This window comes from Pleurodeles waltl, chromosome 2_1 (assembly GCF_031143425.1).
Source record: "Pleurodeles waltl isolate 20211129_DDA chromosome 2_1, aPleWal1.hap1.20221129, whole genome shotgun sequence".
NCBI lineage: Eukaryota > Metazoa > Chordata > Amphibia > Caudata > Salamandridae > Pleurodeles > Pleurodeles waltl.
In genome coordinates this window covers 514,030,269-514,048,075 of record NC_090438.1, presented here as the reverse complement: position 1 = coordinate 514,048,075, position 17,807 = coordinate 514,030,269, and the positions used below count along the sequence as shown (strand labels likewise).

Genomic DNA, 17,807 nt, shown 5'->3' with positions numbered 1-17,807 from the left:
GCAGTATAGATAAGTCACCCCTCTAGTAGGCCTTACAGCCCTAAGGCAGGGTGCACTATACCATAGGTGAGGGCACCAGTGCATGAGCACTGTGCCCCTACAGTGTCTAAGCCAAACCTTAGACATTGTAAGTGCAGGGTAGCCATAAGAGTATATGGTCTGGGAGTCTGTCAAACACGGACTCCACAGCACCATAATGGCTACACTGAAAACTGGTAAGTTTGGTATCAAACTTCTCAGCACAATAAATGCACACTGATGCCAGTGTACATTTTATTGTAAAATACACCCCAGAGGGCACCTTAGAGGTGCCCCCTGAAACCTTAACCGACTATCTGTGTAGGCTGACTGGTTCCAGCAGCCTGCCACAACCGAGACATGTTGCTGGCCCCATGGGGAGAGTGCCTTTGTCACTCTGAGGCCAGTAACAAAGCCTGCACTGGGTGGAGATGCTAACACCTCCCCCAGGCAGGAGCTGTCACACCTGGCGGTGAGCCTCAAAGGCTCACCCCTTTGTGCCAGCACCGCAGGACACTCCAGCTAGTGGAGTTGCCCGCCCCCTCCGGCCACGGCCCCCACTTTTGGCTGCAAGGCCAGAGAAAATAATGAGAATAACAAGGAGGAGTCACTGGCCAGTCAGGACAGCCCCTAAGGTGTCCTGAGCTGAAGTGACTCTAACTTTTAGAAATCCTCCATCTTGCAGATGGAGGATTCCCCAATAGGATTAGGGATGTGACCCCCTCCCCTTGGGAGGAGGCACAAAGAGGGTGTACCCACCCTCAGGGCTAGTAGCCATTGGCTACTAACCCCCCAGACCTAAACACGCCCTTAAATTTAGTATTTAAGGGCTCCCCTGAACCTAAGAATTTAGATTCCTGAAACTACAAGAAGACTGCTGAGCTGAAAAACCCCTGCAGAGGAAGAACAGAAGACACCAACTGCTTTGGCCCCAGTCCTACCGGCCTGTCTCCTGCCTTCCAAAGAAACCTGCCCCAGCGACGCTTTCCAAGGGACCAGCGACCTCTGAATCCTCTGAGGACTGCCCTGCTTCAAGAAAGACAAACTCCCGAGGACAGCGGCACTGCTCCAAAAGAACTGCAACTTTGTTTCAAGGAGCAGATTTAAAGACCCCTGCAACTCCCCGCAAGAAGCGTGAGACTTGCAACACTGCACCCGGCGACGCCGACTCGACTGGTGGAGAACCAACACCTCAGGGAGGACCCTCCGGCGACTCCGAGACTGTGAGTAACCAAAGTTGTCCCCCCTGAGCCCCCACAGCGACGCCTGCAGAGGGAATCCCGAGGCTCCCCCTGACCGTGACTGCCTGAACTCCATTTCCCGACGGCTGGAAAAGACCCTGCACCCGCAGCCCCCAGCACCTAAAGGAACGGAACTCCTGTGCAGGACTGACCCCCAGGAAGCCCTCTCCCTTGTCCAGGTGGTGGCTACCCCGAGGAGCCCCCCCTTGCCTGCCTGCAACGCTGAAGAGATCCCTTGGTCTCTCATTGATTTACATTGAAAACCCGACGCTTGTTTCTACACTGCACCCGGCCGCCCCAGTGCCGCGGAGGGTGTACTTTTTGTGTGAACTTGTGTTTCCCCCCCCCCCCCCCCCACCTCCCCCCCCGGTACCCTACAAAACCCCCCTGGTCTGCCCTCCGAAGACGCGGGTACTTACCTGCTGGCAGACTGGAACCGTGGCACCCCCTTCTCTCCATTGAAGCCTATGTGGTTTGGGCACCTCTTTGACCTTTGCACCTGACCGGCCCTGAGCTGCTGGTGTGATAACTTTGGGGTTGCTCTGAACCCCCAACGGTGGGCTTCCTTGGACCCAAAACTGAAACCTGTAAGTGACTTACTTACCTGTTAAAACTAACATTACTTTACCTCCCCAGGAACTGTGAGAATTGCACTGTGTCCACTTTTAAAACAGCTTATTGTGTTTTATGTGAAAAGTATACATGCTAATGTAATGATTCAAAGTTCCTTATGTACTTACCTGCAATACCTTTCAAACAAGATATTACATGTTAAATTTGAACCTGTGGTTCTTAAAATAAACTAAGAAAATATATTTTTCTATAACAAAACCTATTGGCTGGATTTGTCTCTGAGTGTGTGTTCCTCATTTATTGCCTGTGTGTATGTACAACAAATGCTTAACACTACTCCTTTGATAAGCCTACTGCTCGACCACACTACCACAAAATAGAGCATTAGTATTATCTCTTTTTACCACTATTTTACCTCTAAGGGGAACCCTTGGACTCTGTGCATGCTATTCCTTACTTTGAAATAGCACATACAGAGCCAACTTCCTACACCGGAGTTACAGGTGGAGGCGAGGGAGGAGGTGTTACCTTCTTTGCTGTTTGTTGCTGAGGAGCCTCTAGTGCTATAAACTGAAGTGTTCTCTTTCTTTTGACAGGTGGAAGGGTACTGATCTTCCCTGTCCCCTGCTGAATAAAGATACGCTTTTGCGTGTGATCCACTTCAGTGGATTGCAGTTCCTGTTCGAATCTGTGTTTTTTCATTTGTGAAGACATAGAATGCTCTTCAGTATAGGAGCCTGAAACTGGGTCTGTTGGTGCTTTTTTCGGCTCCGAAAACCCTGTTGTTTGTCTTTTCGGCTACGAGGTAACCTTCCTCTTCTTTTGTGCCGAAAAATCTTGGCCCCTATGGTCTTCGGCGCCACTGTCTCGGCGTCGATCCGTGTCGACACCGAACTCTCGGTGTCGATGCTTCTCTTTAGCACTCTCTCGGTCCCGAGGAGGCTGCGTGCCGGTGTCTCGACCGGAGTCGGACGATCTCGACACTGAATGGGCCTTTTTCGGTGCCGATTGTTGGTCACCGGTAATTTGGGTTGAGCCATGGCCGGTTGGCAGTGGCGTCCCCTGGGCCTTTTATAAGTTCTGATCTCGACGTCTTACTCACAGTTTTTGTATTGTCGAGTTCGTCAGAGTCTGAATCCTGGATGGAAAAGGATTCCTCCTGTTCCTCTTCTGTCTCGAACTGTCGATGTTCCTTTGGCGTGGACGCCATCTGCAGTCTTCTCGCTCGACGGTCGCGCAGAGTTTTTCGGGACCGGAACGCCCGACAGGCCTCACAGGATTCTTCGCTGTGCTCGGGTGACAGCCACAGGTTACAGACCAAGTGTTGGTCCGTATAAGGATATTTGTTGTGGCATTCAGGGCAGAATCGAAACGGGGTCCGTTCCATCTGCGTTGTTCTCCACGCGGTCGGGCCGACTAGGCCCCGACGTTGTGCCGAAATCTACCCCGAAGGGCACCGAAGCGCTTCGATGTTCAATGCGTCGTCGTGTGTGTTTATCTTGAACCGGATCGCAACGATACCGTCAAATCTTCCGTTTTCAGCTATCTTTCCGTTCCGAAACTCGGAGCGACAGGAACACGTCCGAACCCGATGGCGGAAAGAAAACAATCGAAGATGGAGTCGACGCCCATGCGCAATGAGCACAGAAGGAGTCACTCGGTCCCGTGACTCGAAAACACTTCTTCGAAGAAAAACAACTTGTAACACTCCGACCCAACACCAGATGGCGAGCTATTGCAGAACATGTGTATCTACAGCGACAGATGCCATCGAACATTCAATTTTGCGAGTACCCAAAAAGTAACAACATGCTTGAATACCGTACTCATGCTTGATGGAAGTGTATGGTGCAGTCACATCCATGGTTACCAATAAATAATTGGGTTGCCATGGAACATTGTGGATCTTAGCTATTTTTTTTTTCTTTTTTTTTTTTTTGAGACTATATGACTATTTTCCTGCCCTGGATGCACACATTTGAGCTGAAAAAATTTATAATGTTCACGAAATATATACAAAAATATTCAAAAGATTCAAAACTGTTTTCTCTTTAGATCAGTGGTGAAATAATCAAATATTGAAAAGACTGATCTGAAACAAACATTCCCTACTGGATGACAAAATTCCTACACAAAGACAAAAAGATAAAGCACCTGTGATGGATACCTGTAAATCTATCAGTAGCCATTCAAATAAATGAACATGTAGGTCCTCTTTCTACATGTTAAATTGCATAAGGGCCAACCTATAATCTGTTTTCCACTTGGCCTGCACACACTATACCAAAACATTCTATTCTGGACAGCAATATATAGGTTAATAGTTAACTGAGGGAGAACAACTAATGTTGAATAGAAACGCCTGAATTAGTATTACCCACTAGTAATTAAACTGTGCAGGATTCAATTCCATTAGGTTTTTGCTCGTCTGTGAGGATGACCAAACTGCAAAGCCAGCTGCTCTCTGTAGAGAACAGAGGCTATTATCAGATGAATTTCAGTTATGTTGGGCCACAGTGATGAGGTTCAGCAAGGTCCGCAGGAACTGTGAGCTCCCAGGTCTTCAGCAGGACATTTCGGTAGCATATAGGACACCCTCTAGGGTGCAGTTTAGGATGTGCTGTTCCCTGCAAGAGGGCCCAAGACTAAATCACAAAGTGCTGGACAACTTTTGACCAAAAAAGAAACACTAGAACAATACGCTGGAATATTACTCCAGAAGAATCCCAAATGGTTAAGATTCAGTTATGTCCACACCTTAAGTTTATGCTCCAGTCTTGTGCTGGTACAAAAGATGCAAATCACAACGGGGAGAGAAGGAAGCAGGACTTCCTTGCAGATGTCCCTCAACATTTTGCCTCTTTAGAACATCTAGATTCTGGCTTTCGACTCAGTGCACCGAGGCCTGCAAATCAGACCTCAGTGACACTGCTCTTTCCCCTAAAACGAGTAAAGTCTAATTGTAACCCAACTGGCATGGAGTTTAGCACCCCTTGTCGCCAGGGGATGGGTAGTAAAAGTGGCCCCTTAAGGGTTGAAGCATGTCTTATGCTACCCTAACGGAACCACCCCCAAAACTATACAAAGACTGCAATCGCAGGCTGCCTGATATGGTGCAAACCATGTTTGAAAACATGACATGGCACACTCCAGTGTGCCAATGAGACTCCATGGACTATATGTCATTCACCCCTAAAGCAGGCCTTGGAGCCCTAAGGCAGGGTGCGTTGTAGCACATATCCGCAGATAAACCTCTGTAATGTTTAATGCCATTGCTAGATATTACAAGTGAGCAGGGAAGACATCTTAAAGTATGCACTGGTCAGAATGAGTTACCCAGCTACATAATGCCTTCAATGAAACCTATAGTGTTTGGTATCAAACACTGAGTATTTGTAAACCCACTCTAATTCCAGTAATTGATTTATTAGCATGTGCACACAGATGGCACTTTGTCCTCTAATGTACTGGCTGACTGGTACAGTCCAGCCTATCACCAGGCACAAGTTTCCGACCTCCTGCAGGTGAGAGACCTCACTCTTGGAGACCAGAAACAAAGCTTGGTCCAGAGGAAGGTGTTCACACCTCCTCCAGACAGGTGGCTAGTGAATTAGCATACCCAGGTCAGGGATTTCAAAGTCCCAGCCACCTTTGGTATGAGACCATGGCATCCCCCAGACGTTCAGGATGCCACCCCCGGCCCAAGGCCAATTTTATAGTGACCCCAAGAGTAGGTAGCCCATTGGGTACTCGCCACTCTAACACCCCTAAATTTAGTATTTAGGGGGCTCCTTGACTCCAGAACTTCAGATTTGTTAGACCAAAGAAGGAGGACACAGAAGAGCTACGAAAAGCAAGAACTGGGGAGCAGTAACTAACTTGGCCCCAAACCTGCCGGCCTGCCTGTTATCCTCAACAATTGTGCCAAAGTTGATGCGTCCTGCAGCTGATAAGCATCCAAAAGCCTGGGAAGGATGCCAGCACTTCAAGTAGTAACCAGCATCTCCCTTGGAGCATAGGAGCTGCTTCCCTGCACAACTGCAGGCACCAAAAACGGACACAAGAGTCTCTGCCAGTGTGACCCTGCAGGACAAAGCAACACTGCACCCAAGCCCCACAGCCCAAGGAGGAGTGAGCCAACTGTGCCCACGAGATCCAGAAAGCTTCCAGAGCTGATCCCCCCTTTGGGTCTAGCCAGATTGGACTCCCAGTTACTGCTTGCAGCCTCTTTGTGCAGGGCACTGAAAATGTGAGAGCCTTAGACCGTGAAAACCTGACAGCTGGAAGCACCACTGCACTCGAGCCCCCCAGCCTCGGTCAAGGTGGGCCATTGGGGTCCCAAGACCCTTGAGAAATGAGTCCCCCTTTGGGTTATGCCAGGCTGCTTTGGCAGTCCCTGTCTGCAGCCTGTTTTCACAGGTAACTGTAGGAACTTCTGGTCTTCCTCTGCAGGGGTTTTCAGCTAGGCAGTCCTTCTTCTTGTTGTTGCAGGAATCTAAATCTTTAGGTTCAGGGAAGCCCTTAAATACTAAATTTAAGGGCGTGTTTAGGTCTGGGGGGTTAGTAGCCAATGGCTACTAGCCCTGAGGGTGGGTACACCCTCTTTGTGCCTCCTCCCAAGGGGAGGGGGTCACATCCCTAATCCTATTGGGGGAATCCTCCTTCTACAAGATGGAGGATTTCTAAAAGTCAGAGTCACCTCAGCTCAGGACACCTTAGGGGCTGTCCTGACTGGCCAGTGACTCCTCCTTGTTTTTCTCATTATCTCTCCTGGACTTGCCGCCAAAAGTGGGGGCTGGGTCCAGGAGGCAGGCATCTCCACTAGCTGGAGTGCCCTGGGGCATTGTAACACGAAGCTTGAGCCTTTGAAGCTCACTGCTAGGTGTTACAGTTCCTGCAGGATGCACCTCCCCCAGATAAAGAAAGCAGAAAGTTCGATGCAGCCGGGAAGAGGGTCGCTGTCCAAGCAGCAAACCAGTGGCGCATCGCAAACTCACAAGCGCTGCTAGCGCGATACGACAGAGCCCACTGGGATGAGATGCAGCATCTCATTGAACATCTCCCAAAAGATCTACAAAAAAGAGCAAAACAGGTTGTTGAGGAGGGTCAAAACATTTCCAACAATCAAATACGCTCCTCTGTGGATGCAGCAGACACAGCCGCAAGGACCATTAATACGTCGGTTACCATCCGTAGGCACGCATGGCTCAGAACGTCTGGATTCAAGCCAGAAATTCAGCAGGCAGTACTTAACATGCCAGTAAACGAAAAACTTCTGTTCGGTCCGGAGGTCGACACAGCCATAGAAAAGCTCAAAAAGGACACTGACACTGCCAAGGCCATGGGCGCACTCTACTCCCGCAGAGCAGAGGATCTTATACCACCTTCCGCAAAACACCTTTTAGAGGAGGGTTTCGGGGTCAGGCCACACAAGCTAGTACCTCACAGTCCGCACCGTCCACCTACCAGGGACAGTACAGGGGAGGCTTTCGGGGCCAGTATAGAGGAGGGCAATTCCCTAGGAATAGAGGAAGATTTCAAAGCCCCAAAACCACTACCAACAAGCAGTGACTCACACGTCACCCACCCCCCCCACACAACACCAGTGGGGGGAAGGATAAGTCAATATTACGAAGCATGGGAGGAAATAACTACAGACACATGGGTCCTAGCAATTATCCAACATGGTTATTGCATAGAATTCCTGCAATTCCCTCCAGACATACCACCAAAATCACAAAATTTATCAAAACACCATTCACAGCTTCTAGAGATAGAAGTTCAAGCACTACTGCAAAAAAATGCAATAGAATTAGTACCAAGCACACAAATAAACACAGGAGTTTATTCACTGTACTTTTTGATACCAAAAAAGGACAAAACACTGAGACCAATTCTAGACCTCAGAGTAGTAAACACATTCATCAAATCAGACCACTTTCACATGGTCGCACTACAAGAAGTGTTACCATTGCTCAAAAAACACAACTACATGACAACCCTAGACCTCAAAGACGCATATTTCCATATACCAATACATCAATCACACAGAAAATATCTAAGGTTTGTATTCAAAGGAATACATTACCAATTCAAAGTATTGCCTTTTGGTTTAACAACCGCTCCAAGAGTATTCACAAAATGCCTAGCAGTAGTCGCTGCACACATCAGAAGGCAGCAAATACATGTATTCCCGTATCTAGACGACTGGCTAATCAAAACCACTTCGCTCTCACAATGCTCAAACCACACAAATCAAGTCATACAAACCCTCTACAAACTAGGGTTCACCGTCAACTTTGCAAAATCCAACATTCAGCCAAGCAAAGTACAGCAATATCTAGGAGCCATAATAGACACGACAAAAGGAGTAGCAACGCCAACTCCACAAAGAATTCACAATTTCAACAGAGTCATTCAACACGTCTCCAAATCAGACAATACAAGCAAGAACAATACTACAGCTCCTAGGCATGATGTCCTCATGCATAGCCATTGTCCCAAACGCAAGACTGCACATGAGGCCCTTACAACAGTGCCTAGCCTCACAGTGGTCTCAAGCACAGGGTCACCTTCTAGATCTGGTGTTAATAGACCGCCAAACTTACCTCTCGCTTCTATGGTGGAACAGTATAAATTTAAACAAAGGGCGGCCTTTCCAAGACCCAGTGCCACAGTACGTAATAACAACAGATGCTTCCATGACAGGGTGGGGAGCACATCTCAATCAACACAACATAAGAGGACAATGGAACATACATCAAACAAAACTGCATATAAATCATCTAGAATTATTAGCAGTTTTTCAAGCACTAAAAGCTTTCCAACCAATCATAATCCACAAATACATCCTTGTCAAAACAGACAACATGACAACGATGTATTATCTAAACAAACAAGGAGGAACACATTCAACGCAGTTAAGCTTATTAGCTCAAAACATATGGAAGTGGGCAATCCACCATCAAATTCGTCTAATAGCACAGTTTATTCCAGGGATCCAGAATCAACTGGCAGACAATCTCTCTCGAGATCACCAGCAAGTCCACGAATGGGAAATCCACCCACAAATTCTAAACACCTACTTCACACTCTGGGGAACACCTCAAATAGACTTATTTGCAACAAAAGAGAACGCAAAATGCCAAAACTTCGCGTCCAGATACCCACACAAGCAATCCCAAGGCAATGCCCTATGGATGAACTGGTCAGGAATATTTGCTTACGCTTTTCCTCCTCTCCCTCTCCTTCCTTATCTAGTAAACAAATTGAGTCAAAACAAACTCAAACTCATTTTAATAGCACCAACGTGGGCAAGACAACCCTGGTACACAACACTGCTAGATCTCTCTGTAGTACCCCACATCAAACTGCCCAACAAACCAGATCTGTTAACGCAACACAACCAACAGATCAGACACCCAGATCCAGCATCGCTGAATCTAGCAATCTGGCTCCTGAAATCCTAGAATTCGGACACTTACAACTTAGCCAAGAGTGTATGGAAGTCATAAAGCAGGCCAGAAGGCCATCCACTAGACACTGCTACGCAAGTAAGTGGAAAAGATTTGTTTGTTACTGCCATCATAATCAGATACAACCACTACACGCAACTCCAAAACATATAGTAAATTACTTGCTCCATTTACAAAAAGCAAAGCTAGCCTTCTCTTCTATTAAAATACACCTTGCAGCAATATCTGCATACCTGCAGACTACCTATTCAACTCCCTTGTATAGGATACCAGTCATCAAAGCATTCATAGAAGGTCTTAAAAGAATTATACCACCAAGAACACCACCTGTTCCTTCATGGAACCTAAACGTGGTCCTAACAAGACTCATGGGCCCACCTTTCGAACCCATGCACTCTTGCGGAATACAATTCCTAACCTGGAAAGTTGCCTTTCTCATCGCCATTACATCTCTAAGAAGAGTAAGTGAAATTCAAGCGTTCACAACACAAGAACCTTTTATACAAATACATAAAAATAAGGTCGTCCTACGACCTAATCCTAAATTTTTACCAAAAGTTATTTCACCGTTCCATCTAAATCAAACGGTAGAACTACCAGTTTTTTTCCCACAGCCAGATTCTGTGGCTGAAAGAGCACTACATACATTAGATGTCAAAAGAGCATTAATGTACTACATTGACAGAACAAAGAACATCAGAAAGACTAAACAGCTATTTATTGCATTCCAAAAACCTCATGCAGGTAACCCAATATCAAAACAAGGTATAGCCAGATGGATAGTTAAATGCATCCAAATCTGCTACCTTAAAGCAAAAAGACAACTGCCCATTACTCCCAGGGCACATTCAACAAGGAAAAAAGGTGCCTCAATGGCCTTTTTAGGAAACATCCCAATGCATGAAATATGTAAGGCAGCCACATGGTCTACGCCTCACACATTCACCAAACACTACTGTATAGATGTGCTATCCGCACAACAAGCTACAGTAGGTCAAGCTGTATTAAGAACTCTATTTCAGACAACTTCTACTCCTACAGGCTAAACCACCGCTTATGGGGAAATAACTGCTTACTAGTCTATGCAGAACATGTGTATCTACAGCGACAGATGCCATCGAACTGAAAATGTCACTTACCCAGTGTACATCTGTTCGTGGCATCAGTCGCTGAGATTCACATGTGCCCACCCACCTCCCCGGAAGCCTGTAGCAGTTCAGAAGTTACCTTCAATTTTGTACATTTGTATATATATTATTTAAACCTTTAATAGGTACATACTTACACATTTCATTGCGCGGGCACTATTACTATAGTACAACTCCTACCTCACCCTCTGCGGGGAAAACAATCGAAGATGGAGTCGACGCCCATGCGCAATGAGCACAGAAGGAGGAGTCACTCGGTCCCGTGACTCGAAAACACTTCTTCGAAGAAAAACAACTTGTAACACTCCGACCCAACACCAGATGGCGAGCTATTGCAGAACATGTGAATCTCAGCGACTGATGCCACGAACAGATGTACACTGGGTAAGTGACATTTTCATTCTTAGGATCCTTTACTGGTGTATTATATTATGTTTCCGGATTGAAACTTAGTGCATATTGTTGTTTTTTCTTTTATATTTTAATTCACTTTAGGGTGTTACACTCATCTAATTTATTTATTTTTATACTGTTATATATGTCCCTGGGGAGGATAGCGGCGCGCATATATACTCTCCTGTTGCTGAATCTGTTGGGTTTATTTACGATTTCCCAATTAATAATAGGTTTGCCCATGACATGGATTTATTAATTAATCCTTTCCTTTTTAGAATATATTAACATTTAGAGGATTACGATCAATTTAATGAACTATGGTTATTAATATCCATTTATATATTTGCTCTATTTTGAAATCACTTTTACCTGTATTTCATTTTTAGAATTGATTGAATTTATTCTATTTATCTAGTTATTTATTTATAGCTTGTATATAGATTGAATGTATTGTAACTAATTGATAGTACATTTATTTATATATTTATATAATTATTTATTTATATGTCAGGCTTTTAAAATCATTAGGTAAAAAGTGGTTAATATATTGATACTAAGAGTAAAAGGAAAAAAGAAAAAAGGAAGATTGAAAAAGAGAGAAAAAATATTATACATGGGGTATTTCCTCTTCTTGTATTTAACAATTATAGATTGTGATCATAATTAATTTTCATGTATTCAGAGGCGACCAGACCATATTTGTGATATTGTATTACAATATGAAAGAAATATATAATGTCACATTTGTAGCTTTTATTTTATTTTAAAGAAAGCACAGGATTAGGAGTTTTCTATTTCTAAATTAGAATTGTTACGTTACAAAATGGCTGCTCCGCTTGCACTTCTCTTGAGCTATGCAGTGAACAACAAAGAAGGACTATATGGTTTAAATAGCTGAGTGTAAAATGTCTGCCAATGTCCTGTTGAAGGCTTCGGCCGAAACGCGTAGACAGTTGGTTGGGACAGCGTGTGTTTTTTGAATGGTGGGCACATTACTGATTTTATTTTTGTGCTTTTTGTACCAACCTTTGCTGGTGTAATTTACCTGCATTTAATCTTTTTCAATAAATAGCAGCCGATGAAATTACTTAGTGGTTTTTTGATTATTTTATCAGCTGGTTTTGGATGAAGTGCAGCCCTTGGTGTGCGATTAAAATGCACCAGTTTCTCTGAATATATATATATATATATATATATATATATATATATATATATATATATATATATATATATATATATATATTAGATTTATACTATTCTGCAAAAGTGATCTGCGTGACCGGGGACCGAGATAATGAATTTAGCAGTCTCTCAAATATGATAACCATCGATGGTAGCACAAGAGCTAGAATGTGCGCACTTTTGATAGCTCGTGAATGACTTGTTTGGCTGTTTGATTTCCTATAGACTGTTCCAGGACATTAACTCTTTGTTCTGTGGATTTCACAGTAGTCTACCCATTTACAAATAAGCCTCAAAGAAGGATCTTTGGGTAGACTTCATTGTTATCAAAGGTTGATTAGAATTACACTATCTCGTTTCTGCCAGTTTGTCCATTATATTCCTCTTCGAGACATTGTGAAGAGATGAGGCAGGGTGCTGAGGTGACTGTTTATTAGCCTTATTTTACTCACCTGTTGAGAGATTTTGGCACACAAATTCAAATTTCATTCATTTTTGATTTCTCACTCACTTTTCCAATCCAGTGCAATTAATTAGATCTCTGACTTTCAGAAATGCATCTTTGGGAATTGAACATAAAATATATCTTACATCTGTTTTTTTCTGCCCAGTCCTCAGACAGCCTCAGCTGTTCAGATATCAGTTTCCATGCTAATTGTGGCTCACTTTTGTTTCTGAATGTCTTTCTACGCTAGACCTGCATCTCCTCACTGTTTGCTTCATGTCTCTAGGGGCTTCTTTCTGCTGACATAATCTGCAATACTCCCACCATCTGCAACACTCCCACTGCATCCAGGAAGGTTGTGCCAGTGCACACGAAAGACTAGATTCTTCTAGAGAAGCCTATTTCAGTACTCAACACCTTTAACTACTTATGTCGTGGCCACAGTCCGTTATTCAACAGAAAATAGCAGTGGACTCTGTTATACACAGCTCTTATAAGAAAATAAATTTGGTGGATGCTTGAGAAAATAAAACATATCTTTGCTACTTAACAAATTAGGACACCTCATGCTGTTACGTAGATGGTTTTCTAAACTGGGTGAGGTTGTTGCAGTGTCAGCCAAATAAAGTAGGGGTGTATATCATCGACTTTATTTTACTTTTTTCCTTGTAGGTTGAGACCGATCACCTGATCGCTGCTGTGGGACTGGAACCCAATGTTGAATTGGCCAAGTCTGCTGGCCTGGAGGTTGATAGTGACTTTGGTGGGTTTAGAGTGAATGCAGAGTTGCAGGCACGCTCCAACATCTGGGTGGTAAGTTGATATTTACTGGGTGATTTGATTGATTTAATTTTAGTGTTTCAGTTAATTAAAACCATAACAATTGTGCATCTTAAATATTAGTTAAATACATTATACTACAATAAAAATTCCTTTCCAAATTAAACATCTTGAGATTAAAAGATTTTCTAGACATTAACGTCCCTCCAATGCTTTTAGAGTAGTGTGCGCACAGCAAATTTACCTTTTAATTATCCACTGACCCCCTAGGCTCTAGAAGCCAGATGTGCAGGTGCTTGGCTATAATGACCCATTCATTAATTCCCTATAGATTAAAACAGTCCTACAAGTTTTGAGAGCATTTTTTGAAGTGTGAACAAGGCTAAAATGCTTAATTTACTTATCGCCCGACAACTGTAATGCAACACATCACGTTTTTAGACAATTAAACATTGTCAGGCTAAAGTGCTTATGGTGCGCTAGACCCCCAACAACTGGAACAGTCCCCTTCTACGCAAGTGCTGTATCGTTAGCAAATACTAACATAGATAGCAGCTATTAAATCAAAGGGATTAAGTTCTGAACTATTTTAGTAAACACTCTGCTATGCTAAGAACATGTGCATCACTTTTACTGCAGCATTAAAGCCATGAACCTAACAAACTTGCAATTTAACTGTGGATCATGTGTATTGAAGCAAGCTACCATGGCTGTTTTACAAGTCCATACACCTCTATCATTAAACATTCTCTTAAGAGGCCTCCTCCGAAAGTCACGCAGTCCTGGACAAACACAAGTTATATGAATGAGGTCTTCCTTATGGCATGTACAATGCCTGCATTGCTCTGGACTTCGATTCCTCCATACTGGAAAGTTTGCTGCTGTTGTTAAATTGCCCAATCGCATTATCAATAGCTGGTGTTTCATTACAGAGAGTAAGGTATGGAGAGGTAAGCAGCCGGCTCTAGTCTGACATAGTGCCCTATGATCATCCACACTTAAGAGTGGGCGCTGAATTTAGTTTGTCTTGAATGAAAGTCAAAGATTTACTGGCCTTATTAGTTCCTCTTTTGAATGAATCATATAAAGGTGCTGCCTCTCACAGCTCCTGCAGATGTAGGTGGCTGATGGATGACTGTAGATATTTATTGTAGGATGACTGCGGGTCGGTTTCCAAGGCCAACCAAAGGGCACTATTTAATTTATCAACTGAGCAACTCATTTCATACCAAGTCTCTACCGCCTCACCTTATGCTGTTAGGTCTTGCTGAACTAACCCAAATTCCAAACGAAGCTGCGCCGGTGTCGCTGATTGTGTTAATTTGGAAACTCACCTGTATACCTTAAGATGGATTTTGTCTAAGTGTTGCTTCCAAGCTGTGCATTGCCACTCTGGCCTAGGTAAGTGTAGGGAGTAATCTAGAAGAGATAACAGCAATGGATGAAATGAGTGGCCCTCTAGCCATTTTGCCAAAAGAGAAAAGGCATAAATTGAAGCTGTTGCTTTTTGATCTATATATTTTTTTTCTGTTGGTTAAAGGTGCCTTGAGTGTCTAAATCTACTCCCAGATATTTGTAATATAGCACCGATTCCAACAAAACGTTATTCAAAGCCATCCTAGCTGGGCGAATGTGTTGGCAGCCTCCCAACATTATTTTAGATATTAATTCATATTTACTGGGTGTTAAATCTGTGAAAATAAATACATACCCATCATGAAGGCACCATGGGTAGTAGAACATTGCTTGGTCTTTAATCAGTAGCTTGTAAGCTGCCAGAAGGAAGCTCATGAACCTATGAGCCAGCCCAGTGAATCATCAAACAGTCTGGAGATGAGTGGTGCACCAACTGGAAGCTGCACGAGGCAGCTGAGCTCATTTCCAGACCAACAGAGCGATGGTAGGAATGAATGAGCACAGGGCTGTGAGTGTTGGAGTGGGAGAAGCACATAAGCTGGGAAACTTGAACAGAGCAGGAGCGAAAACTGGTAAATGCTGTTCTTGCTGCAGGAGGAAGTGGCATTGTGAAAACACAAGCACATGTTGATACGTCTACATGTTGTATACCTTGTGTGGAGTCCGTAGCCTGCTATCCCTGCTGTCTGTGAGCACCATTGGTATCTGGTAGATCATTAGCATCATAGGATCTACTCTGACACAATGGAAGCATTTCTAGGCATAATGGTGGATCATGTTAAATGTAGTCATTCTTGACATGTCTTGGGCACCCTTGGCCTAACTACGAGCATCCCTTGCAAAATAGTGGTGTTTACAAATTTCAGTAAACCACTTCTCTGTCAAGAGTAACTGTTATTTGCAAGCAATTGCAAGGAGAAAACTGCTTACAGTCCCAGCCAGCATGCAAACAAGTTGGCTGAGAAGTTGTAGTTTTTGTGTTGGAATTATGCAGATGTGTATTATCCGTCAGAAATGTATTAATTCACACATAAATTAGAGGTAAAAATGACAAGGGTGAAGAGGAGTCTTATCACAAAGAAGAGCTGCCTATGAATTTCTCAGGTGCCTAGGATTAAGTCTTCTCTTCTGTCAGGATGCTGGTCTATTAAGCGCAAACAACTCTGCTACTTCATCGGATCTAACATTGGGCAAGTGGACACTCTGTGGCCTCTTGTTGAGAGCACATAGCATTTTCACTCACAAGCGAGCCACTGCTATTCCTTAAACTTGAGCAATCAGCATAAAAGACTAGATTGGGGCTGTGTAGGGGACTGTCATAATAGATGTGGATGAAAAAGGATGCAGAACATAGGTCTACAACAGTAAAGCAGGTTGTCACAGGGGTGCATGAAAAAATAGTGGCATTATTAGGGTCAACCAGGATGAATAACCTTGTTAATTATTTGAAGATCTTGCACCAATTGCAAACATTCATTTCCGGTTTTTTAATCCCTAGGAATATTAGGGCTCACTATACAGATTGAACACCCTTATCTAATTCCTGCCGAAGAGGGCAATAACTTTGCTGGCTTCAACCTGATGGGCGTTGGTTGGGCAGATTGGATTTGCCTTGCTTTGTCTGCATGGGTGTGGATCAAAGTGAAATAGGTGCATTAGATAGAAGGCCATCCAGTAAACCGAGAATTGTGATAGGAAAATCTCGATCAGTGATAGACGTTAGGATAATGGCTGCAAACTCACTTTTAGTGGTGATGTCAGAAGACAAACCATCTGCAATAAAATGGATGGTACACCCTACTTTACAGAGGCGGTCCCTTCCTAATAAACTGATGGAAGAAGATGGGCTGAGGAAGAAAGCATGATGGTCTGAAACTAGACCAAAAGTGATTGTAGCAGGTTGGAAAACGTGGGGGGATATGGCATGATAAGCAATCGCTAGGGGCAGGTCAGGGAAATCTGAGGCATTCAAGGCAGAACAAGTGGCACCTGCATCTGCCAGGCAAGCTGTTACTTTGCCATTGATTGTGCAAGACACATAATGCCCATCTTTATGTGTGATGGCAATTGGTGTTATGATGGAGGTAATTTCCCTCAGGCTGTCTTAGTATTGGACCTGATTTGGTGAGAGCAGTAGAAATCGTTGATTGTAATGGACAGTTAAGGAACTTGCAGATGAGATTTCAGGTTGCTAGCAACAATTAGGGCATTCATCATTGCAGTACCTTTGCTGTCCACAATGATAGCAATCACTTTGACCCACCCCCCCTATCACCCTACCCCTGCACCCCTCTTACTTTTTGGGTCCACTCCCACTCCTGCTTCTCCTTTGAAACGTCTCTCAGCTGATAATTGATAGGATGCAGCACTAGGAAATGAGGGTGAAAATGTCTTGGTGTACATCAGTCAGCTTTCGGCACAAGGGGGCAAGAGGGCTGGAGAGGGCATGAAGGCGGTGCGATTAACGGCATTCCTACATTTCACATTTTTCTTTCAGTCCCTTTTAATTGGTCATCTAAATTGCCCTATTGTCTTTCAAGCCCTTCATTGGACCATGGCTTCTTGCAATTGCTACAGATTTCTCTCTGATGTTTCTTCTGTCCTCACTACTTGATGATCTTGTAATAGCTGCCAGTATCCAGTTCATGCTGGTGAACGTCTCTCCTTGGTGGGTCCTATAAAGCATTTGTACTACTACTTGCCTAGTACACTCCTTCGGGCTCAAAACAGAATTTCTGATTAGTCTGTAAAGAATATTACTGTGGATGAGTTTCCCTTGTGCATGCATGTGAGTTACTCCTCAGACCTCCTGGACTAACTCTCAAGGTCATACATAGACTGTTGAGATCTCGAGTATGTAGGCAGGGTGAAATGCATACATGCTTTTATTTCTTTTGGTAATACTATGTACCGTTTTTCCGTCCTGTGGGTGAATAATTTGACAGGTCTAACTCACTTGTGGTGAAGGGGTTATCTGCAAGATCTACACAAATAGTTTTATTTTTGACATGTAAGCCCCATTGAAGTCAGTGGTCACACTCTTCCAATGACAAAATGCATGTTGACTGTTGGAGCTCTGCTGACCTGAAAAAGAAATAAAATAAAGGACTGTTTAGGATCATATATGACCAAC

General features: G+C 43.9%; 1 protein-coding gene across 4 annotated transcripts in view; it reads left to right on the top strand.

Moving 5' to 3' along the window:
* Nucleotides 1–17,807, top strand: part of AIFM1 (apoptosis inducing factor mitochondria associated 1) — a 265,356-nt gene that overhangs the window by 148,837 nt on the left and 98,712 nt on the right. For all 4 annotated transcript variants that reach the window (XM_069213999.1, XM_069214010.1, XM_069213991.1 and 1 more), the window contains one exon: nucleotides 13,151–13,291. In XM_069213999.1, the coding sequence (XP_069070100.1) occupies nucleotides 13,151–13,291 (141 nt within the window). The remainder of the gene's footprint in view (nucleotides 1–13,150; nucleotides 13,292–17,807) is intronic.